Source organism: Alnus glutinosa, chromosome 6 (assembly GCF_958979055.1).
Source record: "Alnus glutinosa chromosome 6, dhAlnGlut1.1, whole genome shotgun sequence".
NCBI classification, from domain to species: Eukaryota; Viridiplantae; Streptophyta; class Magnoliopsida; order Fagales; family Betulaceae; genus Alnus; species Alnus glutinosa.
This window is the reverse complement of record NC_084891.1, coordinates 2,001,720-2,029,396: the sequence shown is the minus strand read 5'-3', so window position 1 is coordinate 2,029,396 and position 27,677 is coordinate 2,001,720. Positions and strand designations below refer to the sequence as shown.

Below are 27,677 nucleotides of genomic sequence, written 5' to 3'. Positions count from 1 at the left end.
ATTAGTATGAAGTTAGAACCATGAGAGAAGGAAAAAAAACAGAAAAACTAATGATAGATATAAGCATTCACAACGTATCGTCTATATTTCAATCTAAAATAGCTAACCAAAACCCACTTTATTTAGTTTAGTTAATGAGTTTTAAAAGGCACTGTACATCCGATTATTTATTCTTAGCTCTATATCATTTAAATATTATTTCTTTATTTTTTCTCTATCTTTGTTTATTCTTTCCAAGCAATCAGAAGCTTAAAATAAGGATATATGGGTGAACAGTGCAACTCCACATGCACTATTCACCAATCTATCAAAACTCTAGTTTAGAGTTTGAATACACAAGTTGATAGTCTTTTTTTTTTATTTTTTTATTTTTTTTTTTATTTTTTTTTATCACTTTTGTTATTTATTCTAGCCAAAAGTGTGTTTTACATAATCCACTGTGAGTGCTCTAATACAAGGTGTTGGTACAATAAATATGCCTAGTGCCCACTTAGGCAACCTCATTATGGACAGTAGTAAGAGGACTACAAGCCCACCAATTATGGCAAACATCTAGGAATCACTTCCAAAGAGCGTCTCATATTAGAAGAGGTCACCACCCTTAAATCAGGTATTACGCACGCACGCTCTCTCAAAAACCTTTTTTGATTTCTCTCAAACACTGTACTGACTTAAGCATCAGAGTATTTTCGGTGGCCATTTCCTCTATTTTGCAGGTGACCCGCCGTCAATCTAGCCGTCTGAAAAAAAAAAAAAATTGCTACAACACAGATAGCATCTTGGAAATATTTGCTTGCTTCATATATATATTTTTTTAAAAAATAAAAACTAAGCATAATCTAATGGATTTCAATCCCCAAAATATACATGTACTCTGCAAATGGGAAACAATATCACCATACCGCACGCAGAGATTGAAAAATGAACTCTTTAGATTAAAAAAAAAAAGGGGTTCAATATAAAATTACGAGTGCTAGTGTTTATTTACAAACTAAATTAGTCACTCAAAAAACTAAGGCGGCCACTACTGACGGAGCTTTCTTAGTAACCATTTCTTTCTCAGAGAGACATCCAACGCCAAAAACATTTTTGCTTTTCTCTCATCTTCCAAAAGATCACAAGCATCCAGCATAAGCTCATCATCTATTTCTGGTATTGCTTGGAGAGCATCAATTGCACTTTCTATCAATTTACAGTTCTTATTCTCTTTCTTATTTACCAATCTTTTCACTACACCTGCCATCTCGGAAAGAGCTTCTTCCATTCGCTTGCCAGTCTTTTGTACCTTTTTAGGACGTCGTGATTCCGAGGGTGGCTCGGTTGGCCGCTTTCTCTCATCATCAGATGCCTGAGTATTCCCAGCTGGATATGGTGGATCTCTTAATGGTCCATCCATCTCTATTTCCAGGGCTGTTATGTCTGTTTCCATCCCCAGGGACTGATCATAGACTCTTCCATCTGATACTTTATTTACAAAGATCTTGCATAAATCACAATAACTGTGCAGGACTTTACCTCTATATGATACAGCATCTGGATATTCCTGCATAATTCATAAATAAACAACTTCTGATTAACAGGATCAATGAACAGTAAATTTGGCTGACGTTCAACTCATTTCTACAGTGGTGGTTGGGAGATTGAAATGAAATACAATCCTCTCACTACACTGACTGGTAGCTGACAAGGCAATTATTTAGACAAAGATGTCAAGAAAATACACGACAATATTAGCAGAGGGGGGAGGAATGCACCTGAACATAAGCTTCCCAGACATCGTTGTCGGCAGTTACCATTTGTTGAGATTCATCCCACGTAAAACCACTATGATTAAGAAGATTGCAGATATCATCATGCTGTTTCATCAAGCAGATATACCGATCTTCTAGAAAATTTTTGTTACATTTTAGTCCGAAATTTTCATTAAACAATCCAACCATATCAGCCCACCCTTGCTCATTGAACATGTGATCAACCTTATTGCCTCTGTGCACATGGTCTATCATAATGTCAATAAAATAGAGCTCCATTGATGGTGTCCAATCTATTCCCAAGAGAATATCACCAGCAAAGGATTGTTGATTTATTTCCTCACCTATAAAGTAAGGAAAACCATGCAAATACAAATGCTGTTAAAATTGTGTTTGGAGAACATAAAATAATTCCACTTCCTACAACACGCATTCAATTTAAGTTTATGTCACATTTCACAGCATACGGGACAAATCCTTTCCCCAGTATTTCATGCTATCATTTAGTTTGTAGTTTAATACCAGAACGAAAAGATAGTGACCTTTTTCTTTTATCTTTCAGAGAAGATTCTTCCAAACTGACAAATTTTAACAAATTTTAAATGCAAAGAAAATATGTTTACACCAAGCACTAAAGGCATTAGCTTATACCAGCTTAATTAATTCACGATAGTGCAGTTCACATAACATCATCCATGTTGTCCTGGCACACACCAAGATTTATAAACATGAACTTCTAGAGATTCCACACTATTTATCTTGGATCATCCACAGCAACAAAAGTCAACTATTATATGTCACTGTTATTTGTGCTGTCGGCAAATGTGAGCAATGGGCAAAAGAAAGAAGGAAAGAAAACCCAAGGGGTGAGGGGAATTTACTAATGTTCACACTTATTGGACCGTTAACATCTATGGAAGGACATGAATGGCTGTACCTTTCCTAGCCACATCATACCAAGAACAAATCATCTTAAAAGACAAATTAATTGTTCCACTTGTTCCAAATGATTGTTACTTAAGTTAAGTTCACTTAATTCACTAGCAGCAACTGAAAGTTGTAAAGGTGTTCTAAGATTAGACTGAAAATCCAATCTCCACATAAGAGTGCCCAGAAACATAAAAGAGCACCATAAAATTTTCTGTAAGAGGCAATAGAATTCACACCTATTGTACCAAATTAATGATGAAAGAAAATGAGTATGTTTGTTTGGAAAAGTGTTTTAATGTAACATAAAGGTGAAAATTGGTTTTAGAAGAGTTTTCTGGTGGGATCCACATTTGAGAAAATGTTTTCTATATAATACACCTGCTTATTTTGAGAAACCCAAATAGATGTAAGCCCAACTGGTAAAAAAATTAAGAAAAGAACAAGAAAAAAAAGTCAGTCAAGGTGGTTGTGCTCCACTTAGGTGGCCACACGGCCGCCCTCATCTATTTTAATTTTTAAATAATAAGTTAGTTCTTACTTCTGTAAAATTTAAGCATCTATTTTATCAAAATATTCTTACAACAAGGGAAGAATGTAGATTTATAAAAGTATTTTGTGTTTTGAGTTATTTGTTAATATAATTGTTTTGAGAACAGAAAACAATTTTTTTAATTTTTTTTTTTGTTTTGTTTTGATTTTGTTTTTGTTTTTGTTCTTTTGTGTTTCTTTTTTTTTTTTTTTTTTTTTTTTTTTTTTTTTTATCATTAAAAGCGAAAGGCGCAACCCGGGTACACGGAAAGTATACAAAAGAAACACCTAGCTAGAGAAAACAAAAACTCTATCAGGAGTACATGAAGATACATACCAGTCATCAGAACAGCCAATTCACCATTGGGGTCTGCATTGCGTGCCAAACGGCTGTATCTACCATCAGAATGCTCTTCCCCAAATATAACACACAATTTGTAATAGCTTGGCAGAGTTTTAACTCTATATGATCGAGCATCAGGATGTTCCTGCAGGCACTATATGTAAGCTGCAGAAGGGCAGAACAGACCAGAATTAGAGTGGAGAGCAGTTTACCTTGGTGTAAGCATCCCAAACAATGTCACTAGCTGTTACCATTTCTCTTGTTTCATCCCACGAAAACCCATTCTGCTCAAGAAGAATCTTTACATCATTGTACTGCCTCCTCAAGTGTTTGTATCGGTTCTTCAGAACATCTTTGTCATGGTGAGATCTGAATTTTGCATTGAAAGAGGTAACCATGTTGATCCAAGCCTGGGTTATGAAAGTCTGTCCGAGTTTATTTCCTTTCTGCACCTGTTCTAGTAACAAATCTATAAGATATCGGTCCATTGGTGGTGTCCAATATGTTCTTGTACGATCACTCAAAATAGGGGTCTGCTCCCCCTTGCCTTCAGCTACAGGCACAGAGTCAAAATTAACTCTTCATTCATCAAAGGTCTTAAATAAATGAAACATACAACCACTAGCAAGTACTTCATGACATCTCACTTGGATAAATGGCCACTCTTATGTAACTCAATTCAATAAGAATGTTCAAAATATTTTACCATGTTCATGACCTTGTAACACAGTGGCCATGAAAAGAAAATTGTAAGGAAACCCAGCTACCTTGAGAACTCATGTAAATAGGGTTCAACCTGAGATGTCATAAGGATAACCAGAAGACCAACCACTATTTTCATCTAAAAAATGAGATTCCAAACACTTAAAGCATAGCAAACTACTAGTGAGGTTCCGATGTCTCTCTCCACATGATATCCCTTCTCTATTTTCCACTTGATCAGAGTCTCTGTGGACCTTTCATGAGAGTATTACACAAGAGCCTATTATATCTTAAGAGTTAAGACCGTAAAAGTCAAGCAAAGCAATATCAGGTTGGTAAATAAAGCAAGTTGTAACTCACCAGCTTTCCTTTCTGATATGTCATCTTCAGGGCTTTTGTTCTGCTGTAAATCACAGTTGAACTCATCACCAATTTCATTTCCATATATTAGGAGCAAATCATAGTAGTTTGGCAAGGTTTTTGTTCTATATATCCGAGCAGGCGGGTGTGCCTACATACGTTCTATGTCAGTAAAAAAAAACTTTGGAAAAAATAAAAAGAGGAATGACAAAATCCTTAATAAAAATGTACCTTGATATGTGCATCCCAAACATCATCATCAGCTGCAATCATTTGTTGTGTTTCATCCCAGGAAAAGCCATTTTGTTTAAGAAAAAATGTGATATCACTATAGTACTTCCACAGTTTCTTGTATCGATGCCTTAAAACTCTTTTGCCATGTTGAGGACCAAACCTTGCATTGAATGAAGCAAGCATATCAGTCCATGCTTGTTTGTTGAATGTATTGTCAGTCCTATTCCCTCTTTCTACTTGGTCCAGCATAAGCTCAATGAAAACTTGGTCCATGGCTGGAGTCCAATCAGTCCGTGAGCGCTCATTACTTGAAGGGGCAAGACTTCCCATTCCATCACCTACAATTTGAGGAACATATAGGCAAACATAGTCATCTCAGATTATTGGAGAACATTTTTATTTAGTATGAAGCATATTCCGGAAAGTAAATCATCATGAGAGCAGCGAAACTACACATAAAGAATATTAGGCAGTTCATGTTCCTTGGTACACTAAGAAAGGTCATATTTTTTTTTAAAAAAAAAACATATCATGACCACTAAGTAGCAATTGCTTTTAGGAATTATTTGGAACATTTACCATTATTTAGTATTATAAGCTTGAGTTCTATCTGCCTCATGCTGTATCTCATGACTAAATTTCATAAACCATGAATAGGGTGAGGAGCTCAGAGCTTCTTTCCAACTTTTTGTTACTCTTAGTTTCTTACCCCTCGAGTATACAAGCTTAAGATCAAGTAAATATGAACATTATACAACCACTATATTAACATTATAGAACTAGTCATTAAACAGAATATCAATGAGATCATATTCAGTCCCAACAACAAAGCCAAGCCTCCATGGCAGAAAAAAAAAAAAAAAAGCATACCCATATTTACTCCTTGCACTTCCTCATCGAAGTCAAGATCATGACTCGATCGACTGTACCTTCCATCAGCAGTTGTATACCCATATATCATGCACAAATCACTAAAATTCACAACTGCTTTAGTTCTGTAGGAACGCGCATCAGGGTAAGCCTGCGTGTACTTCATGTTATTAAACAATTATAGCATAGATGCTTTCTCGTTATTAATGAATGGAAAAGTGACGTACCTTAATGTAAGCATCCCAGACATAATCATCAGCTACCACCATTTGTCGAGTTCCATCCCAAGAAAATCCACTCTGACCAAGAAGATTCTTTACATCATTGAATTGCTTCCACATGTTTGTATATCGACTTTTTAGAACATCTTTGTCATATTGAGATCCAAATTTTGCATTGAACACATTAAGCATGTCGGTCCATGCTTGCTTGTTGAAAGTATGGCCAACCCGATTGCCACTATGCATCTGCTCTAACATAAGGTCGATAAAATAGCGTTCCATTGTTGGCGTCCAGTATGTCCTTGATCGATCGTTGCTTGTAGCAGTTTGGCTACCCATTCCTTCCCCTGAAAATCGTGAATATCATTAATCATTTCATATGCTTAGATGAAAAGGAAGGAGAAGGAAAAATATTGCAATTGAGGTCATAATAAAGTTAATGTGTCTCTCTTCTATAGAATTAAGGCTCATGTGCAATTAGAACAAAAATGTGGTAACCTTCATTCTAAAAGATACAAATAGTGGGACCCAATCGGTTAACAAATAAAACCCTACCATTACTACCATCATAACATTAAATATGTAAAGCTCCAGCACAAGAAGCAAAAAAAATCTTAATTACTCCCTCAGTCCCAAAATAAGTGTCTTGGTTTATAAAACAGCACAATTATTAATGAAACTAGAAAGTCTAATTAACTTCTTAAATGCCTTTTGAGGATGGGGGCAGGGACTAAGACTAAAGCAAGGGACCTTGGGGTCTAGCACTGCACTAGATTTCCTTGGTACCGTCCAATCGAATCCAATTCAATTGTAAAAGAAAATGTCAAAATAAATGTTTGTACTTTTGGAAAGCATAAATATACTTGGGGATGTCCTTAAAAAGGAAAACAAGACACTAAAATTGGGAGGGAAGGAGTAATTTCTTATCAAAATGTACTTATTATAGTTTTTTTTTTTTTTTTTTTTTTTTTTTTTTTTTTTTTTGTTTAGAAATTATTATTTTTTTCCTAAGCAAGATTGCATTAATAAAAAAAGGAGATGGTGGGGGCAATGGAGGGGAGCGGCAGGGGGTGGTGTAGAGGCCGATGAAGGTGATGGCGTGACATGTGGGCAAAGGTAGAGGTGGATAGGCAGTAGATCTGGCTTCCAAAACACAAATAAAAAAGAGAGAAAACAAAAAGAAAAAAAAAAAAGAGAGAGGGAAGGAGAATGGAAGGAGGAGAGCAAGTAGCAGGGAGAAAGGGGGAGAAAGGCCTCTCACTAGGAGGGAGAAAAGCTCTCATACGTGGGAGAGTGGAGGGCTTCTCTCTCTAAAAATTTAGTGACAGAAGCAAATCAAGATTTTACTTGGACGGTTCCAACCAGTGAAACGTGAGCTTTTACTTTGAGGCTCACGATTGGGAGCTGGATGATTTTACTTCTTTCTTCCAGGTGTTGCATTCAGTTAAAGTGAAAAAGAGGTACCGAAGAAAAGATATAGTGGGTCTCCTCCAAAAAATGTTTACTCAAGGTCAAATCCTCCTTTTACTCATTGGATTGCTTTGGTAGTAGTCGCTTTCCTTGAAAAAGTGTTTGGCACACTCAGGCTCCTGCAAGGGTTGCCTTTTTTGCGTGGTCCGCGACTCTTGGCAAGATCCTTACCCTGGACAATCTTAGGAAGTGGCATGTTTTCGTGATAAGCAAATGCTATATGTGTAAGAAGACTGGAGAGTCTGTGGACCATCTTCTTCTTCCTTGCGACATGGCTTCTGCTTTGTGGAGTACTCTTTTCAGTCGTTTCGGGATGTCTTGGGTTATGCTCAGACGGGCTATCGACTTGCTTACTTGTTGGTGGTCCTTTGGAAGGCCAACAAACGTTACGGTGTGAAAAATGGCACCTATTTTGCCTCTTTTGGCGCTTATGGAGGAAAATGAACAATAGGCGCTTTAAGGATTTGGAAAATATCTTGGAGGAGATTTTATTCTCGTTCTACCTTACATTGTACTTTTGGACTACGGCTTATGTCCACCCATTGTAATTTAGTTTTGATGACTTTCTCGCTCGCTTTTCTTTTTCTAATTAGGTGTTTCCTTTGTATACTCTCAGTGTACTAAGGGGTGCCTAACGTTTTTTTAATGACAGTGAAAACACAAAAGCTACTATCCAAAGATACAAAATATGAAAAAACAAAGTTAAAATATCTTCCAAGAACCTCTCTAAATCCTCGAAACACCTATTATTTATTTCCTTCCATAAACACCAAAAAAGGCAAATCGGTACCATTTTCAAAATCACAACACTCCTCGGCCGTCCAAACGTCCACCAACAAGCAAACAGTTCGATAACACTTCTAGGCATAATCCAAGACAAACCAAAGCAAGTAAAGAGAGTGCTCCATCGTAGGGCTTTTCTTTCTCCTACCTGCTTTGGGATCCTTCCTTCTCTACATTTTCCAACCATTTTTATTATTACTCAATTAGCTACAATTTCTTGCACCCTCCTCAAGGCTTATCAGCATTCTCTTTTTACTTATTTTCCATTTTCCCTTCCTCAATTAGTATTATGGTCTCCAGTTGTTTAATCCATTCAATCTATATAATATAATCACAGGTTTCTCACTGTCATTGAGGATATCTTTTCAGTTCTGCCCTCCATTTAATTAAAGCGTTATTTCAATTCCGACAGTACCCCATTCATAATTACTTCTAAATGGCCTCAAGTTATCCCTGTACTTTGCACTTTTAACTTTATAGTTACATGTACTTCCACTTAACCCTTTAGATAAATAATAGATTAGTATAGTTTACAATTACTTTAAATGCGCCGAAGTTATCCCTATGGTTTGCACTTTTAACTTTACAGTTACACGTATTTCCATTTAACCCTTTAGATATATAATACAGTTCCCTATTTACAACTTTGAGAACATAGCTTACTTCAACTCTCATCAATTGGTATCCCAATATTGTTTATTGATTATTTTAGTAAAACATAATTGATATTTTAGCTGCCACTCCCATGAATATGAATTCCATCTTAGCCACCCTTTAGATAATAGAATTCCTTAGTTATTAGAAAATACACAAGTGGATTTTTTTTATGACTTCTACTCTTTCTTATGGATAAAAGAATGGAGGAGCTAACAACTTTTGATGCCTCACATCCCAACTATCATCTGATCAAATAGAAGTTCAATTCAAGAATTCACTATTTTTAATACTCAAAAGCTTACCAAAATGGATTTCGAGATTTAGCTTCAACATAGCACACTTCATCAAACCAAAAATTCATTATTCAGACCTTCTTTTCTCCCAAAAAAAAAAAAAGAAGTCTTCAGAACCACTGCAATTTAACAAACCCAGAAAGAAAGAAAAAAATGGATAGAACTTTAAAAGGGTGGGGAGGAAAAAGCAAAACTTCATCAATGTTATACGGGTTTCAGATTTTCAACTCACCCAAGCACAGCGAAAGAAAAGGTAATCTAATTCTTAATAATTGAAGCCTGGCCTTCACTCTAAATATCAGCACTGTCTGAACAAAATTGAATACTTCCAGAAAGAAGAATGAGCAAAACTCAAAGGAAAGAGCTAAAAACACACCTTCAAGATCATAATAACCAAATGGATTTCCATTTTATACAATTCAATAGAAACCCTTTTCAACTTTAAGGCTATTACTTTGCAATGGGCTTCAAGTTTTTTTATTAAAACGAAGCACAAAGCAATTGAACGTGGAATTCTGTGAATACTCAAGCTTTTCCTCCAGCAATGGGAATTGTCCAACCACAAAATCGATGCCACATTCACTTATCAAAGAAGAAGAAAAGCAATACAACCGAAGAAGCATGAACATTTCGAAAGTTAAGAGCTTTCACCAAATGGTGAAAAAGGTTTAGAGCCTTTACCTGTTTGTACTGAAAGATGCTGATTTGCAAGGGTTTTGGTTGGCGCCTAAGAGAGTCTGTGATTCACTGATTGTGAAGAGTTAACCCTAATCCGGAATAAGGGCAAAACGACCGTGGTGTTTGGTCACAGAGGAAGTCTTATGGCTATGGGCATCCGGTGCTAGCCTGCTAGGGCTTTATATGGAGTGGGCTGGGCCTGATTGGAGACCAGCTCAGCCCTAATTTTCACGATTTTATTTACAGGTTGCCCATAGCCCAAAAGCTCATATTAGCCCAAGTTGATAATGGGCCATTCCTAATAATAATAAAAAATCAAAAGACAAAAAATAAAGTTTTTCTCCAAATTAAGTTGAAAAAAGCTCACTGATCGAGCATTCTTGTGTAAAAAATGAACGTGACTAAGCGATATGTCGAAGCTATGGGATGTAAAAGGGTATCGATAAGGGAGCGTTCAGCCTTATGTGTTCAAAATGCATGTGATGTTTACATGTTTTTTAATAAAACATGTGATTCTTACATGCATGTTGAATCAGGCAAGTTTCTGCCTACAATATGAACTGAGAACAGGTTTTTTGGGTTATCTCATCCTTTCAAGATTCGTTACTAATTGATGTCTCTTTTATGCTTGATGGTTAAACCACATAATTACAATCTTGAATCACATGCTTTATATAATTTCGGACGCATGCTAATTTAATAGACTGAGTCAAAAGAAAATTTTCAAATCCAGTTTAATTCAAAAGTATGAACACTTGATAGAGCTTCCAACAAATTGCTTGTGGGTCGTGGTCGGCGTGCCAAATTTCCAAAAAGAACGCTGGAGAGACCCCATTAGAAATCATTACAACCTACGTACATGACTAGTTTCTCCGCCGTGAAGGTTCAAGGGACTTTGGCTAAAATTACTAAATTTCAATGAGAAATATAATTACAAACTACGTACGTGATAGTTTTTCTTCCAATGTTGGAGAGTCCCCATTTGTATAAAAAGACAAGCCAAGAGTTGATGTCACTGATCATAAGAAAGTTCCTATTACCACAGGGGAGAGAGAAACAATGGGATTGCTTTCACTTTGATCGGTAGAAGCTGTCTATATCCGGCAAGGTTGTGCACAGGTCAGTTGGTACTGCATGCGATGAAGAACTATTTGAAAGGACTAGAGTGAAATATGGTTGAAGAGCCGACACGCTTCTAATACAAACGGTGATAACATAAACAATAATTTGCGAGTTGCCCTCCACAATAATGTTTGTTAAGGCCTTTGTCATTGCATTTCTAAATGTGAGAAGGTTGCCCTAATCCACCCACAAATAAGGATCCGGAGAGGAAACTTCTCTATCTAAGCATGCAAAAACAATATTCAAAGCCGGATCATTACAAGTAGTGGGAATAAAAAAGAACGAGTCACGAATCGCCGCATCAAAATTAATAACAGTCTAGTAAGTAATCATACATATATATGACAACACGTGCTGCCGTACGTGGTGGAACATGTTTCATCTTGTCAACAAAAACAAAGACCAAATGAAGGTTTGTCCCATGACTCCCATGAAAGGTTACTTCCCATACTATCTCCGACATATTTCCATTTTGGAGTTAAGGTTTTGCCGTGTGTCTTTTTATCGTTGCGGATGGACTTGGTCTTGGACGCCCACCAACACTTTTCACGAATAGACTCCCATCTTTTCAAGTCTAAACCGAAGTGTGCACGGACATTGGCCGTCCGAAAATGTAAGGTACAAAAGCTGCCGCCCAACCAGCCACTCCACCGGCCTGCAAGCGGCCCCATACACCGGCATCTAGATTCCGCTCATCTTTCCAATAGTGTATTCTCTCTTCGGTCTTGAGTTGTCGCACACTTATTCTCAGTGGTCCAACTATCATACTATTTTTTCAAACCTTTATCACCCTCTCTTTTACCTTTTGCTTTTAGTCAAGAAAAATGATCTTTTTGCACAGCATTATTGTGCACAACATTTACACAACCACTCACATTGAGTAAGAACTAGGCATGTGGGACAATTTCTCGTTTTAACTTTTTATTGTTTCTTTCAATGGTACGACCGTATTGAGATATTTATAGGGTTTTTATTTACATGGATCACTTAACAAAAGGGTATCGAAGTATCAGCTATTTTGAAAAAAGGGTAATGAACTTCCAAACTTCTCAAACTAGAGTATTCAAGTTTCCAAATGTCTCAATAAAGGGTAATCCGTTAAGATTTGTTGTTAAATCTTGCCAAAATTCCCCTCATTTTTATAGGAAAAAAAAATACTAGGATTTAGTTGTTGTTTAGAATTTAACAGAATTTGCAAAAATACTCGTACTTGAATCTTTGAAAATTTTTATAATTTTTTTTAAAAAAAAATAAACACAAGGGTATTTCGGGAATTTTGACAAGATTTAACAGTAAATCCTAACAAATTACCCTTTATTGAGACATTTGGAAACTTTGATACCCTAATTTGAGACATTTGGAAGTTTAATACCATTTTTTCAAAACGGCCGATACTTCGATACCTGTTTGTGAAGTTATTCCTTATTTATATTATGGTTATCTTGATTGTTCAAAAAAAAATAGAGAGAATAAGTTGGTACAACGTAGGCCAAGTACTTCTAGACGTCGTACCTATGCCCATTTTGTGTTCCTCTAAAAATGATGTGTTTTTTAAAATCATCATTTGATTTATGATAGATCCATATTAAATTTTGATTAAATAGTAATTTTAAAAGCCACATCAATTTTAAAAAGACAAAAAAAAAAAACATAAATATGATGTATAAAATTACTCGCGTCGGCCAGCAGCCGTTGCTTTAGTCTACCTTTTCCTTTACCACGAATTTGCCAAATTGATTTTCGGCGATAAAATATCGGCCGCCAGCAGCCTCACGAGATGTGTAGTTTAGTTTATTGTTCAAAAACTGTAGGAAGCTTTAGCTCTTGGCCCACATCTCCGTTGTCAGTTCCCACTAGCTTGATTGCCAACATACTCGGACAGCGATTTGTCTGTGTCATGGTGGGGAAGACAAAATGGGTGACACAATATTTCTTAAAAGTTATTGCCCATTAACCACGATGGGATCGGGTGTAATGGGGAGTCTCAATGTCCCTTTTTGCTCGGGTAGGTGTTTTCAAAACATAGAGGGTCAAATTATCCGAACATCTGTCCGAACTTGAAAAAAATCGATCTCCATGAAATTACCCGTTGCACAAGATCAATTAAAATGGGATTAAATAATGGAGCATAGTAGCATGAAGTATAAATTAAGGACAAATTAAGGGCGCCCTAACAAGTAGAAGACATGTGAATTTGCTGCAATAGAATAAGGAGGTTCATGATATATTTTGCTGTGTTTCTTGTGGGGTGTACCTTGAGCTTGATTATTCTGGGGGGCATCATCTTTTGGTTTGTTCTGAGGAGGAGAAACAAGAATCACAGCCATGGAAGTGACGCGGATTCTGACTCCTCCATAAGTACAAATCTTGAGAGAGGAGCGTTGCCTAGAAAATTTTCTTACATTGAACTAGCTGCAGGCACCAATGGTTTTGCAAATGATATGAGGCTAGGTCAGGGAGGGTCTGGCCAAGTCTACAAAGGAAGCTTGAGAGGCCTAGGCCGCCCGGTTGCCGTGAAGAGAATCTTCACTGAATCCAAACACTCCGAGTCTCTATTCATCAATGAGGTGAAGATAATAAGCCGTTTAATACATCGAAACCTGGTTCAGTTCATTGGTTGGTGTCATGAGCAACGCGAATTCTTGCTTGTTTATGAGTACATGCCTAATTGCAGTCTGGACAATCATCTCTTTGGCCATGGAGAAATCCTCCCATGGAATGCGAGATACAAGATAGCTCTAGGCTTGGCCTTAGCCCTTCATTATCTCCATGAAGAGGCAGAGAAGTACTGTGTCCTTCACAGAGACATCAAATCAGCTAATGTACTGTTGGACACAGATTTCAGCACCAAGCTTGGTGATTTTGGGGTTGCTGAGCTGGTCGACCCCCAGTCGAGGACTCATACAACCGGTGTGGTAGGGACTTACGGCTACTTGGCCCCAGAATATGCAAATGAAGGGAGGGCCAGTAAAGAATCAGACATGTTCAGTTTTGGAGTGGTGGCTTTGGAGATTGCATGTGGGAGGATGACTTTCCATGATGGGGAATATCATGTGTCACTAGTGACATGGGTTTGGGAGCTCTACCTTGCAGGGGATATTCTCCAAGCAGCTGATGAGAGACTCTGCACGAGCTTTTCCGAGGAAGAGATGAGATGCTTGTTGATTGTAGGGTTGTGGTGCACTAACCCAAACTACAGGGAAAGGCCAAAGGCAGGGCAGGTAATTAAAGTCCTTCAGCTTGAAGCAGTGTTGCCGGAGCTTCCACTGGACATGCATGATCCTGTGCTTCATCCACTCCTTCGAAACAAAGGGGCAAGTGATTCCTTTCGACCATCCATTACCTCAAGTCTCAAAGATCATGGGCGGTAAAGCAGTGCTGCCACAAACACAAAGCAAAACCCTAGCACAACTTTTTTTTCTTAGTCAAACTCTTGAATGTATAAACTGTTAACTTCCTAGATTCATTGGTTGATAAGTTTCTAGATTAATTGATGTCTCACCATAAAGAAAATGCATCCAATTAATCTAGAAGGTTATCATACCAAGAGAGGAAACGGTAAACAGTTGCTAAAATTACTCAACTTGGAACAATTTGACATATTTTCAGATCAGTATCAGACATTCTCACATGCCACAAAATACATAAAAAGGTTGAAAATAAATATTGAAAAGCTTGTTTCTTTAATATGCAACTAAAATCATGCATCATCTGGAAAGCAATAATAATATCAAAAAAATTTGTTATTTCATTCAATTAGTCTTCTATGAACATCAATTTGAAAACTTTGCAGCAAAAGCCGATAGGTAAGACCCATAAGAAGGTAAATTTTACAATCATAAGAAAGACCTACCCACATAATTCCAATGATTTTCACCTCTCCAGCCTCAAACTAAGCACCTTCGGTTTTATCTTCATGTGGTTGCAATAGAAAATCTAAGAAGAATTCGATGTGAATGACTTTTTTGTTCTGCTATTTAACAAAGTCGAGCCTCCAATCGAGCTTGAGCGGCTTGAGCTCAATTGGAGTTTGATAATATTTTTTACTTCAAAAAAAAAATTATATTAAAATTCAGTACAAGTTGAACTTTAATCTATATTTCACATTCTAAAGGGAACGTTTATAGTGATACATATATTATGCTTACTATGTTAATATTTATACACTACAATTATAGAATCTTATATTTATAAAGATTATTTTTATACATATATATACACGAGCGAGCTAACGATTAGAGCAGAACGAGTCGAGTCGAACTTACACAATCCAAGTTCACGAGCTTTGTTTGATCCGAGTTTATATGAGTATGTCTCATTTTATATACGAGCAAATCATTATATTCACGAAATGCTCGTTTATTTTTTAAACCGAGACCGAATCGAGTTTAAGTGAGTTGAGTCAAGCCAAGTTTACAAGCAGCTAAACTTATCTAACACTCCGAAGTGCGAGTACTATAATTTTTAGTACAAATTTTTATTATTCAAACTAGTCTCAATCAGCCAGTTGTACACGGACAAGTGGACCTCATAAAAGTTCTCTTATTACATTGGCAGATTGTTAGGAATTCGGGTCCCTGTTTGCCTACTGTAGTGTGATATCAAGGTGAAGCCGACCAAAATGTATTTCTTGTAATGTGATATCAAGTGACTAAACTGATACCACTTGTAATGTATTTCTTGTTTTTGTAATATTGAATACTGAATATAGAAGAAAGATAGACACTTCAAGAGGTCTAGAATCTCCAAGACTTTATTATTCAAGAAAAGCTTAAATTCGAAGGATACAATTACACATTTGACAAATTCGATACAGATTTACTTGTGAGCTTGGGTTATATACAACCTCTCAATTGAAACGGTACAACTAACCTTCTAACAGCTCAGCCCATCAGGGCTGATTCATAAACCCAAGGCCAAAGGCCCCTAACCGAATACCGAATATCCCTTACCGACTTAGAGTGGAGCGTGAAATAGTGAGAGGAAAAAAGAATATCAGCTGTCATTTATTCTAAATAAAAGTAAACTTTGTATTCTTGTCTTTCTTTCTTTCTTTTTATTTTATTTATTTGGAGAATAATCTCTATTGTGTGATAGTAAGATTTAGGTGTATTAGGGCTTTAGATTGAGAGTAATTCTCTTCACAATTTACAAATGGTTGAAGCACAAGTCTAAAATTCATCAAATTAGAAATTGGGGTCTCAATGTCAAAAGTGCAAAAGCATGCGGTGCGCCCGGCGCGGGGGGGGGGGGGGGGGGGGGGGGGTGAGGGGTGTGACATAATTTCCCTTTATTTTAAAATTTCTTCCTTGAACATGTGATTTTTACATGTTTTTTAATAGAACATGTAATTCTTACATGCATGTTGAAACAGGCGAGTTTCAGCCTACAATATGAACTGAGAACAAGTTTTTTGGGGATTATCTCATCCTCACAAGATTCGTTACTGATTGATGTCTCTTTGATGCTTGATGGTTAAACCACCTAATTACGATCTTAAATTACATGCTTTATCTAATTTCGGACACATGCTAATTTAATAGACCGAGTCAAAAGAAAATTTTCAAATCAAGCTTAATTCAAAAGTATGAACACTTGAAGAGGTTCCAACAAATTGCTTGTGGGTCGTGGTAGGCTTGCCAACATTTGTTTGCCAAATTTCCAAAAAGAATGATGGAGAGGACCCCATTAGAAATCATTACAACCTACGTACATGGCTAGTTTCTCCGTCGTGAAGCTTCAAGGACTTTGGCTAAAATTACTAAATTTCCATGAGAAATATATTTACAAACTACGTGATAGTTTTTCTTCAAATGTTGGAGAGTCCCCATTTGTATAAAAAGACAAGCCAAGAGTTGATGTCACTGATCATAGGAACGTTCCTATTACCACAAGGGAGACTGGAGAGAGAAACAATTAATGGGAATGCATTCACTTTAATCAGTAGAAGCTAGCGATCTATATCTGGTAAGGTTGTGCGTAGGTCAATTGGTACTGCGATGAAGAATTGTTCGAAAGGACTAGAGCGAAATATGGTTGAAGAGCCGACACGCTTCTAATACAAACACGCGGTGCCAATCAAGCAGGATGTCCAAATTTAGGATAACACAAACAATAATTTGCGAGTTACCCTCCACAATGATGTTTGTTAAGGCCCTTTGTCACTGCATTTATAAATGCCAGAGGATTTCCCTAATCCGCCCACATAAGGATCCCGGGAGGAAACTTCTTTATCTAGGCATGCAAAATCAATATTTTGAGTCGAATCATGACAAAGTAGTGGCAACCAAAAAAAATCGAGTCGCGAATTGCTGCATCAAAATTGATAATAGTCTAGTAAGTAATCATACATATATATTACCACACGTGCTGCCGTGGTGGAACATATTCCATCTTGTCAACAAAAACAAAGACCAAATAAAGGCGTGTCCCATGGAAAATTACTTTCCATACTAATATACTATCTCCGACATATTTCCATTTTGGAGCAAGGTTTAGCCGTGTCTTTTTATCATTAGACTTGGTCTTGGACGCCCACCAACACTTTTCACGTATAGACTCGATCTTTTCGAGTCTAAACCGAAGTGTGCACGGACATTGGCCATCCGAAAAAAATATGGTACAAAGCTGCCGCCCAACCAGCCACTCCACCGGCGTCTAGATTCTGCTCATCTTTCCAATAGCTTATGATCTCTCTTCAGTCTTGAGTTGTCGCACACCTATTCTCAGCGGTCCAACTGTCATGCTGCTTCACAAACCTTTATCCCCCTCTCTTCTACCTTTTGCTTGTAGTTAAAAAAAAAAAATGATCTTTTGCACAATATTGTTGTACACAACATTTACACAACCACTCACATTGAGTGAGATCCAAGATTTCTCGTTTTAATTTTATATTGTTTCTTTCAATGGTACGACTGTATTGAGATATTTATAGGGTTTTTATTTATATTATTGTTATCTTGATTGTTCAAAAAGAGAGAGAGAATAAGTTGGTGCAACGTAAGGCGAGTAATTCCAGATGTTATACACGTCTTTTTGTATCCCTCTAAAAATGATAGGACGTTTAAAATCACAATTTGATTTATGATATATCAATATTGGATTTTGATCAAATAATAATTTTAAAAGCCACATCAATTTTAAAGCAACAAAAAAATATATGAATATGATGTCTAAAATTACTGATGTAGGCCGGCCTTCACTTCGGTCGCCCTTTCCCTTTACCGCGAATTTGCCAAATTGATTTGGGCGAGAAAATATCGATGGACCGCCAGCAAGCAGCCTCACGTGGTGTTTAGTTTGATTACCATCATAGGATTTGACTGTGTCATGGTGGGGATAATACAAATTAAGTGGGCGACATAATTAATGTTGCTTAAAAGTTAATTAATACCCATTAACGGTGATGGAATCGGGTGCAATGGAGTTTAGAAAACACTCATGAATTTTATTATGTTTGGATTAAGTACTTTTTGAGCAGTTTGAAAATTAGGTGAGACTTGAATTGTCCAAACACATGCACCTCTCTATGAGATTACCCCGCCGTTGCAAGAGATCAACCACAAATATCAGAAATATTGACATCATTTTGAGTATTGATAATTATCATAAATGATTCCACTTCTCAAGACAAAGAGGTGATTATAATATGATATGTATTTTCGCCAAATCACCTCTCAATTATATTTGTTATGTTAATCATATGAGCAAAAAATTTCGATAATAGTATCTCAATAATTTTTTTATTTTTTTTTATTCTAATTGAATAAAAAAAGGGTTACAGAGAATGATTATTCTCAATTCTAATCCAAAAGGAAAAAGAATTGAACGATCTTATAAATGAAAAAAGGGTGGACTCCCCAACAATAAATCCAAACCAAACAAAAATTCGACAAAAATATTTCATAATTGCTCGTGACAAATCCCACGCATCAGAAAAATAAATATTTAATATTTATGTCAACTTAAGGCGAAGATCGGAGCACAACCCTCCTATCAAAACAGTTAGCCTTTTCACAAGATCAAAGAGAATGTGTAGAAAAGTATCGTTGTAAAATATAGGTGTGTTTGTGTGTGTTAATACAGTAACCGCAAAGTCTGATGTTGGAGACCTACAAAAAGGCTAAGGGTCAGAGTGGCATACCGGTGGTGACAGCATAACCACTTCCGATGCTTGAGTTAATAAAAATGAATTTGAAAAAGTGTATAAACAAAATGTAAGCAAGAAAGTGTGCAAGAATCACCTACTTTTACCTTTTACAAAGGTCGACTGACACCTGTCCTTCCTTAGTTGGCAAGTGAGCTTAGTAAGACAAGTGCCGACCGGTACTAGAATCACTCATTGAATGTGGTGTAAAATTTTCGTGATTTCGTTTCCGTTTTGCTCTCAAACACGTGTCTCGATCCTAGCGGATTCCGTTCTAATTGAAACTGAACCCAAGCCAAAGTCCATAAGAGAAATAATAAAATTACAACCCTTACACAACTATCCCACAACCCCAAGATACATTGAGTGGGACTCACATGTGGGATCTACATGCATGGATCACATCCCATGTATCTTGATTGTGGGATAGTTGTGCAATATGGGTCATGAGTCGCTTCCCAGGGGTTCATAATTGCTGAGTTGAATGCTACTTTTCTACCACTTTTTAATGGCCCTACGATGGATATATATATAGTCACTAATATTTCTGTACGTATCGACTCCAGCCGCACGTAATTCGTGTCCACGAAACGCCGCGCAACGCCCACGCATTCAATCCAAAGAACATAAAAGTCAAGATAGCGTGATGCATGTTTTAGGAGAGTGTAAAAGTGCATATATGAAAGGGATCAGGCAATTTCGAAGACACTAGCATTTCGGCTCAATCCTCTTCCTCGTCATTTCTACTCATAATCCCAGCTTGGCTGCCCATATATTAATGATCAGATCCTTGGTCTTTACGATTCTAAGTAGCATCCAAATACCTAAAATAAGCAAACACCAATGGGCAATCTTCATTGTTGGAATATTTTTTGCACTGTCTTCATTTTCTCCCACTTTTTCATCCCATTTGGCCATCCACTTTCCTTCAACATAACTCATTTTGATCATGATGGCTCAACCATCGCATACGAAGGCGATGCCGGCGCGGCTGCCAACGGAACAGTGATACTCAACAAAGGAGGCTCGTATGGCGTGGGGCGGGCAACGTATGCGGCGGGTGTGCATATATGGGAGGACTGCTTAACTGGGATTACTCACCAAGCAGATTTCACCGCTCATTTCTCTTTCACCATTGACAATGTTAATGCTAGTGATGGGGCTGGGCTGGCCTTTTTCCTGGCTCCTTTTGGCTATCCAATTCCACCCAACTCGGCAGGTAAAGGGTTAGGACTATTCAATGCAACCACTGAGTTTGACATGTCCAAGAACCATATTGTTGCAGTTGTGTTTGACACTTCCCCAAGTCCAAAGGGGGGTCCATTGGTGCAGCACGTTGGGATAATAAAGAACTCAGTCCGTCCAGTCGTCTCTGCAGATTGGGACGCTAACTGGCATGCCGGGAAGACAGCTAACGTTTGGATAACTTACAATGCTACAACCAAGAACCTCAGTGTGTTCTGGACATCTGAGAAAAATCCAGTTTTTAAAGGCAACTCCTCTCTTTCTTGCCGTATAGATCTAAAAGAAGTTCTTCCCAAGCGGGTGACCACTGGTTTCTCAGGTGCTACAAGCTCAAAGCTTGAGCAGCATGTTATTCGTTCATGGGATTTTCACTCGAATCCGGACTCCTTGGAGGTAAGCTGCAATAGAATAAGGAGGTTCAGGATATATTTTGTTGTGTTTGTTGTGGGGTGTACCTTGAGCTTGATTATTCTGGGGGGCATCATCTCTTGGTTTGTTCTAAGGAGGAGAAACAAGAATCAGAGACATGGAAATGACGTGGATTCTGACTCCTCCATAAGTACAAATCTTGAGAGAGGAGCGTTGCCTAGAAAATTTTCTTACATAGAACTAGTTGCAGGCACCAATGGTTTTGCAAATGATATGAGGCTAGGTCAGGGAGGGTCTGGCCAAGTCTACAAAGGAAGCTTGAGTGGCCTAGGCCGCCCGGTTGCCGTGAAGAGAATATTCACTGAATCCAAACACTCCGAGTCTTTATTCATCAATGAGGTGAAGATAATAAGCCGTTTAATACATCGAAACCTGGTTCAGTTCATTGGTTGGTGTCATGAGCAACGCGAATTCTTGCTTGTTTATGAGTACATGCCTAATTGCAGTCTGGACAATCATCTCTTTGGCCATGGAGAAATCCTCCCATGGAATGCGAGATACAAGATAGCTCTAGGCTTGGCCTCAGCCCTTCATTATCTCCATGAAGAGGCAGAGAAGTATTGTGTCCTTCACAGAGACATCAAGTCAGCTAATGTACTGCTGGACACAGATTTCAGCACCAAGCTTGGTGATTTTGGGGTTGCTGAGCTGGTCGACCCCCAGTCGAGGACTCATACAACCGGTGTGGTAGGGACTTACGGCTACTTGGCCCCAGAATATGCAAATGAAGGGAGGGCCAGTAAAGAATCAGACATGTTCAGTTTTGGAGTGGTGGCTTTGGAGATTGCATGTGGGAGGATGACTTTCCATGATGGGGAATATCATGTGTCACTAGTGACATGGGTTTGGGAGCTCTACCTTGCAGGGGATATTCTCCAAGCAGCTGATGAGAGACTCTGCACGAGCTTTTCCAAGGAAGAGATGAGATGCTTGTTGATTGTAGGGTTGTGGTGCACTAACCCAAACTACAGGGAAAGGCCAAAGGCAGGGCAGGTAATTAAAGTCCTTCAGCTTGAAGCAGTGTTGCCGGAGCTTCCACTGGACATGCATGATCCTGTGCTTCATCCACTCCTTCGAAACAAAGGAGCAAGTGATTCCTTTCGACCATCCATTACCTCAAGTCTCAAAGATCATGGGCGGTAAAGCAGTGCTGCCACAAACACAAAGCAAAACCCTAGCACAACTTTTTTTTCTTGGTCAAACTCTTGAATGTATAAACTGTTAACTTCCTAGATTCATTGGTTGATAAGTTTCTAGATTAATTGATGTCTCACCATAAAGAAAATGCATCCAATTAATCTAGAAGGTTATCATACCAAGAGAGGAAACGGTAAACAGTTGCTAAAATTACTCAACTTGGAACAATTTGACATATTTTCAGATCAGTATCAGACATTCTCACATGCCACAAAATACATAAAAAGGTTGAAAATAAATATTGAAAAGCTTGTTTCTTTAATATGCAACTAAAATCATGCATCATCTGGAAAGCAATAATAATATCAAAAAAATTTGTTCTTTCATTCAATCAGTCTTCTATGAACATCAATTTGAAAACTTTGCAGCAAAAGCCGATAGGTAAGACCCATAAGAAGGTAAATTTTACAATCATAAGAAAGACCTACCCACATAATTCCAATGATTTTCACCTCTCCAGCCTCAAACTAAGCACCTTCGGTTTTATCTTCATGTGGTTGCAATAGAAAATCTAAGAAGAATTCGATGTGAATGACTTTTGTAATCTGCTATTTAACATCGACGTCATTTATGAGCGAAACCAATTCAATATTCTCAGTTCCTTCAGTTTCAGTCCTCTCTTTTGTATCCAAGATTTCAGTTGGAATAATGGAAGAGTTAGGATCACCTCTAGGTATCAAATATAGCAGACAAAGTGGACTGATTCTCAATAAGTTCCGAATCAATATGACCAGCCACAGACTATCAAAGTTGGTCCGGGTAACCTTCAATATATGGAGGAGGAAGCCTCCTCCCCATGATGCTGAGAGAAGTCCAACATTGTCAATTGACATGAGCAGAGCAAAGAAAGTGCCTTCTATACCCGAAGGGCAAAGCTTTGAACTGAGCACAAGAAGAGGCATCCATTTGAGCCTTCCAATCATTTGATACACACATTCATCAATCACAAGGAAAAAATAATCTGATATGCCAAATTTCAAATTCAATCGCAACACCAGGATCAAGTCCAGCATTCCTGATAAACCAAAAAGCAACTGAGTCCAAAAGCACAAGTCTCGGAAGGGGTGATCCTTCAGAACATTCTGGTAAAGGATTGCCCCCAAGAGGGAGCCAGCTGAACCAATTGAGAATATATAACCAACTTTTTCCTGCATAAATCATAAGAACTAAACTTTTTACAAGCGCTGCACACAAGCTACACATTATAAGCAAGATTTTCACATAGTGCACTAACTATAAAATACTCCACAAAAATAAACAATTCAAACATATAATCAATCAGGTCTCTTGTGAAATCCAGAGATGATAGTATGATACAATATCTGATCTATATGTGTGTTAGTGTGTGTGCTCAAATTCATTTGCAAGTATACTGGACTATATTCTGAATGCTTGCCATAGCTGAGAGTGAATTTTGCCATACCTGAGATAACAAGGGACCCCCCTTTGAGTCCGTGTACCAATAGAACATTCCCTCACGGATATCCAAGCTCAATGCAATGGATAGGTACATATATAAACAGGGCTTCCAAACATCTGGACATTTCAGTGTTGTCCACGTAGCCTTGCCAGCATCAAGAAACTTCTGGTTTACCTGAGTCCAGCATATATTAGACCATGAGCTTAAAAGAACTAAGATTAAACAGGAGCGAAAGAGTACCTGTCTGTAAGCAAAGTTGGGCATATGAGGCTCATCAAGCATAATTCCAACTAAAAATACAAGTCCAGCCGGGATTGTCAACAAGCCAAAAACTCCCTACCAGGGAAAAGCAAAAAAACTTTTCTGAAAAATTAAGATAAACTTACTTTCAAATTGAGGATATGAAAATCAAAGATAGTTTTTGAATTTGAAGATATGAAGCTAACCTCAGGGCCTATGAGGTGAACAAAGATACCGCTTAGGAAGAATCCTACTAGTGCTCCAATGGAGGAACTCAAGGCACACAAGCTTTGCATGTCAGCCGCAAGAGAAGGATGGGAAATGCTATTCTGTGCGACACAGGCATCTATGGTCACATCTGCTATTGCTACCCCAGCACTTCCCGCTGTCAATGACAATAGGGCCAATACAAGATGTAGCTTTTCGTGCAATGATAACAAGAGCATGGAGATCACACCCAGAAAACCTGAATTAACATGAAAGGAACTATCTAATAAGACAATTGTGTCAATACTGTGTGCAAGATTACTAAATAAAGGACGAAATTGTAGATTAATATCTTATGAAGAAACCAGGTCTGAGGATCCGTTACACCTGATTATGTGACCATCTCCCAATTTATACGACTATAATTAATTAAACTACAGATTTCAAGATTTAATTTTCTACTCTGCCCCTTTTTTTTTAAGTTCTCCTTTACTTTAATAATAAGAAATAACCACATTGTTGATTGTATGAGAATTCCTCAACAAAGATGCTGCAGTCACTGTAATTTCCACCAGAGGGACAAGCATACAATTTCACAACTGTTGTTTAGTCTGATTGGACCACCTAAAAGGCAGGTAAGGATCCATGCATAAGAGATTGACGTCGTACATCTCTAACAAAAATTTATTGCCACAAAATTGGGTGCTCTGTATCTTTTTTGTTGTATGGGTTCAAAAAGGTTGCTTAGACCCTCTGAAAAAAGTTCCTTGTTGATAGTAAATACCATGCCACTTTGACATCCATTAGGGGAAAAAACAAGGTCAACTTTGTCCAATAAATTGAAACCTCCATTTATTTTTCTTGTCAATATAGGACAAACCTTATGCTATAGCTTATGGTTCTAATCACAAAATAAGGCAGTTATGCCTCATTTGCTTTTTCCTGTACCACATGATCAGCCAGTAATGACAACAGAGACCGTGGTTACAATCAAATATTACCAACCTTAAGTGTTCTCTCTTCTCACCTTAGGGCCTCTTTACTTTCTATAAACTAAGATAAAAAATTTCCAGCAGCTGTGGTGCCCTCCAATTTGGACATACTAGGTAAAATTGGTGACAATGCACACCTATAGTACGTTAGATATTGGTAACATGATATAGATATGATTAATATTGTATGAATTTGAAATTGCCTAAAGAAAGCATTTTTTATAACCTACATCTTTAACCTTTATTTTTCTAAAGATACGATCCATGTCAATTTCCCAACTATGTCTTAAAATGCTACTGAATGCTACATAATAAGGGTATTTCAAATCCAACAAATACAATTCCACATCCAACACAAGCACCAAATTTGTGATACATAAAAATATAAAATAGGAGTTTCTTGGAATAGAGTCATGATTATTAGCTCTTGAGATGAATGCAAGGACTCAAAATTTCAGCAAGAATCATAGATTTATAAGGCAGGCATACGCATGTATCCCGAAAAAGGCAGAGTAAAAGATCACCTCTTCAAGGATACTTACAAAGACATAGAATAATACTCAAATTTAATTATATTACTCAAAATCCTACTTGGTTAATCTATATTCTAAACTATTTATCAGAAAAGAAAAGAATGTGATACATTCAAGCTCGACATTATTTTGAAGGAAAATAATTTTCTTGAACATCTTAATATCTTATCAAGTAATGCCAACTTATAATTGTGGCAATAACCTGTCTGCACTTCATCATAAGTTACATCTAAAATGTATTTAAGGGGTCTTTGGGATTATATATGCATGCTGGTCCTTGCTATTCTACAAATGTGATAGGTGTATAACATACATTATCTTCATGTACTATTAGTGCAAGACTATTCTCTGTAGTTCTTTAAACTATTTATTTAACCTATCCAACCACCCCCCCCAAACAAAAAAGAAAAAGAAAACAAAAGGTTTGACAGAACATTCTCCTTACTTTTCCTTCGTTCCAGATTAACAAAACTCCCCCATACCCCAACCCAAAATGATTTCCTATCCATCATCTATCATCATTTCTCATTTACAATTAAAGCCCATGTTCGTGGAGCACTCACACAACAGACCCTAGAACAACTAAATATAAGGCATCTAATCTTTCATAAAGAACAAATCTTGCTTCATTATCAACTTTAAGAGTCTGTTTCACATAAAATCCAATAATGCTTCCATGTAAAATATGATTAAGGAACCTAAACAATGAACCAAAAAGCAACAAGACCATCCACAAGCAAGAAAATGACAATACTTGAAAGACTAATCCTAAAGAAAATTCCATCTAATCAAATGTGAATCACTATCCAGGCCAAAAGAATCAATATCACTACAACTAACATGCTCAAAATGCAGATTCTGTACAACTTAATGCTTCCACAAATTCAGTGAGATAATTATGGAAAGAAACTCTTATTCATTCAAAAAAGCAATTATAGAGTGGAAATTAATGTCTATTTGAACACACACACACACACAAAAGAATCTAGATTTGACACATCTAAGGCAGAGTATGAACATATAAATGAGATCCCATTGTGCTAAATTGCATAAAACTCACGTATAACTTGAAGTAACAGAAAGTTATATGATGTGTCATATACCAGCAAAAACGAAATAAGGCCGTCTGCGATACCCAAAAATAGGGAGAACATCTGTAAGAAGGCCCCAAAGCGGCTTGACAATCCAAGGGATGGAAGTAATTCCTGCATAAATCTGTGCTTCAGAAGGCTGCACCTTCTGAACATCCTTCATGTAATACTCCGTGCCCACACGAGAAAGAGCACCACCCAATCCCTGACTTATTCCATAGACAACCACCACACCAAATACAAAACTCCAGTGCATTTCAGTGGCAAGCATTTTAAACCAAATGATTGGAAGGCAGAAACAACCACAAAAACCCTTCTTGGACTCATTTTCCTCCTCAAAATCACCAGAGGCTTCTTCAAGATTCTTTTCCTCCACCATCACTCACTTCCTCTGATACAGACTTACAGAAAACAACAACAACAACAACCCAGTCTACGAATCAATGTCTTCTGATCTGGAAATGCAAAAGTGAATGAATTTCCTCAGGAAAAGTTAGAATTCCTGAAGTCAGTTGTGTTTTCTGCACTAGATTTCTTGTAAAACAACCACCACCCAGTTCACAAAACAGTATTTGCTGACTTGGGTATCTCAGAAATAACTATAAAAGATTGAAAATAAAATAAATCTCTTATCTGAGTTCTCTTTCCTGAAATGGACTTCTTAAAACTGATGGAAAATCCTCAGGAAAATTGGGTTGTGGCTTCAGCTTAAACCACCTTCGACTCTTTTTTAGGTGATTTTGTAAGGCGGGTGTAACTATTGTTTCACACTAATTCCTTTCAGGGTCGATATCAGATAGGGAAACCAAACTATTTCAAGATCGATCAACAATGTTGGTAGTTCTAAGGTTGCAGAAAGATCTCTGACAGCATGTTTGACCAACCAAACGATAAAACCTTATTCCCACCCGATCTGGTACATTACTGCGCTACTGCGGGTAAGGCATGTGAGTTAATCGGTCATACTTTTTACTCCTCTTAAAATTTACTTGACTTTATAAAAAAATACAAAAAATTTCTATTTTTACCAAGGATTAGCTTGAGCCACCTTAAAGTCCTAGAGGTATTTCCGCCACCCAATAAGCCAACTCTACATTTTATTTTATTTTTTTACTCCTTGAAGTAGTTTCAACCGCCCCTAAACCCTCTGGCTAGCTACAAGGGGTGGCTCGAAACTAGTATGCCAAAACGAAAGTTTCGAATTCTTTTTCAAAAAAAATTATTTAAGTAATTAT

The 27,677-nt window shown here is 37.4% G+C and overlaps 4 protein-coding genes across 4 annotated transcripts; 2 read left to right on the top strand and 2 right to left on the bottom strand.

Annotated features, from left to right (window-relative positions):
* Window positions 1–914: 914 nt before the first annotated feature.
* On the bottom strand, window positions 915–9,978 carry LOC133870132 (L10-interacting MYB domain-containing protein). Its single transcript, XM_062307188.1, has 9 exons — window positions 9,824–9,978; window positions 5,946–6,286; window positions 5,719–5,869; window positions 4,846–5,186; window positions 4,615–4,765; window positions 3,765–4,105; window positions 3,547–3,697; window positions 1,755–2,095; window positions 915–1,543 (listed from the first exon to the last, which is right to left on the bottom strand). Exons 2-9 carry the CDS (start codon window positions 6,276–6,278, stop codon window positions 1,025–1,027), a joined length of 2,328 nt encoding a protein of 775 aa, XP_062163172.1. The 5' UTR covers window positions 6,279–6,286; window positions 9,824–9,978; the 3' UTR covers window positions 915–1,024.
* Window positions 9,979–13,161: 3,183 nt separating this feature from the next.
* LOC133870573 (L-type lectin-domain containing receptor kinase IX.1-like) lies at window positions 13,162–14,313 on the top strand. The gene has a single exon (XM_062307734.1). It carries the CDS (start codon window positions 13,162–13,164, stop codon window positions 14,311–14,313), a length of 1,152 nt encoding a protein of 383 aa, XP_062163718.1.
* A 5,618-nt stretch (window positions 14,314–19,931) lies between these two features.
* On the top strand, window positions 19,932–21,987 carry LOC133870572 (L-type lectin-domain containing receptor kinase IX.1-like). The gene has a single exon (XM_062307733.1). The coding sequence runs from the start codon at window positions 19,932–19,934 to the stop codon at window positions 21,903–21,905; it is 1,974 nt and encodes a 657-aa protein (XP_062163717.1). The 3' UTR covers window positions 21,906–21,987.
* Window positions 21,988–22,259: 272 nt separating this feature from the next.
* Window positions 22,260–27,377, bottom strand: LOC133871372 (probable folate-biopterin transporter 2). Its single transcript, XM_062308814.1, has 5 exons — window positions 26,455–27,377; window positions 23,826–24,085; window positions 23,620–23,715; window positions 23,383–23,553; window positions 22,260–23,107 (listed from the first exon to the last, which is right to left on the bottom strand). The coding sequence occupies exons 1-5, from the start codon at window positions 26,819–26,821 to the stop codon at window positions 22,508–22,510; spliced, it is 1,494 nt and encodes a 497-aa protein (XP_062164798.1). The 5' UTR covers window positions 26,822–27,377; the 3' UTR covers window positions 22,260–22,507.
* Window positions 27,378–27,677: the final 300 nt, after the last annotated feature.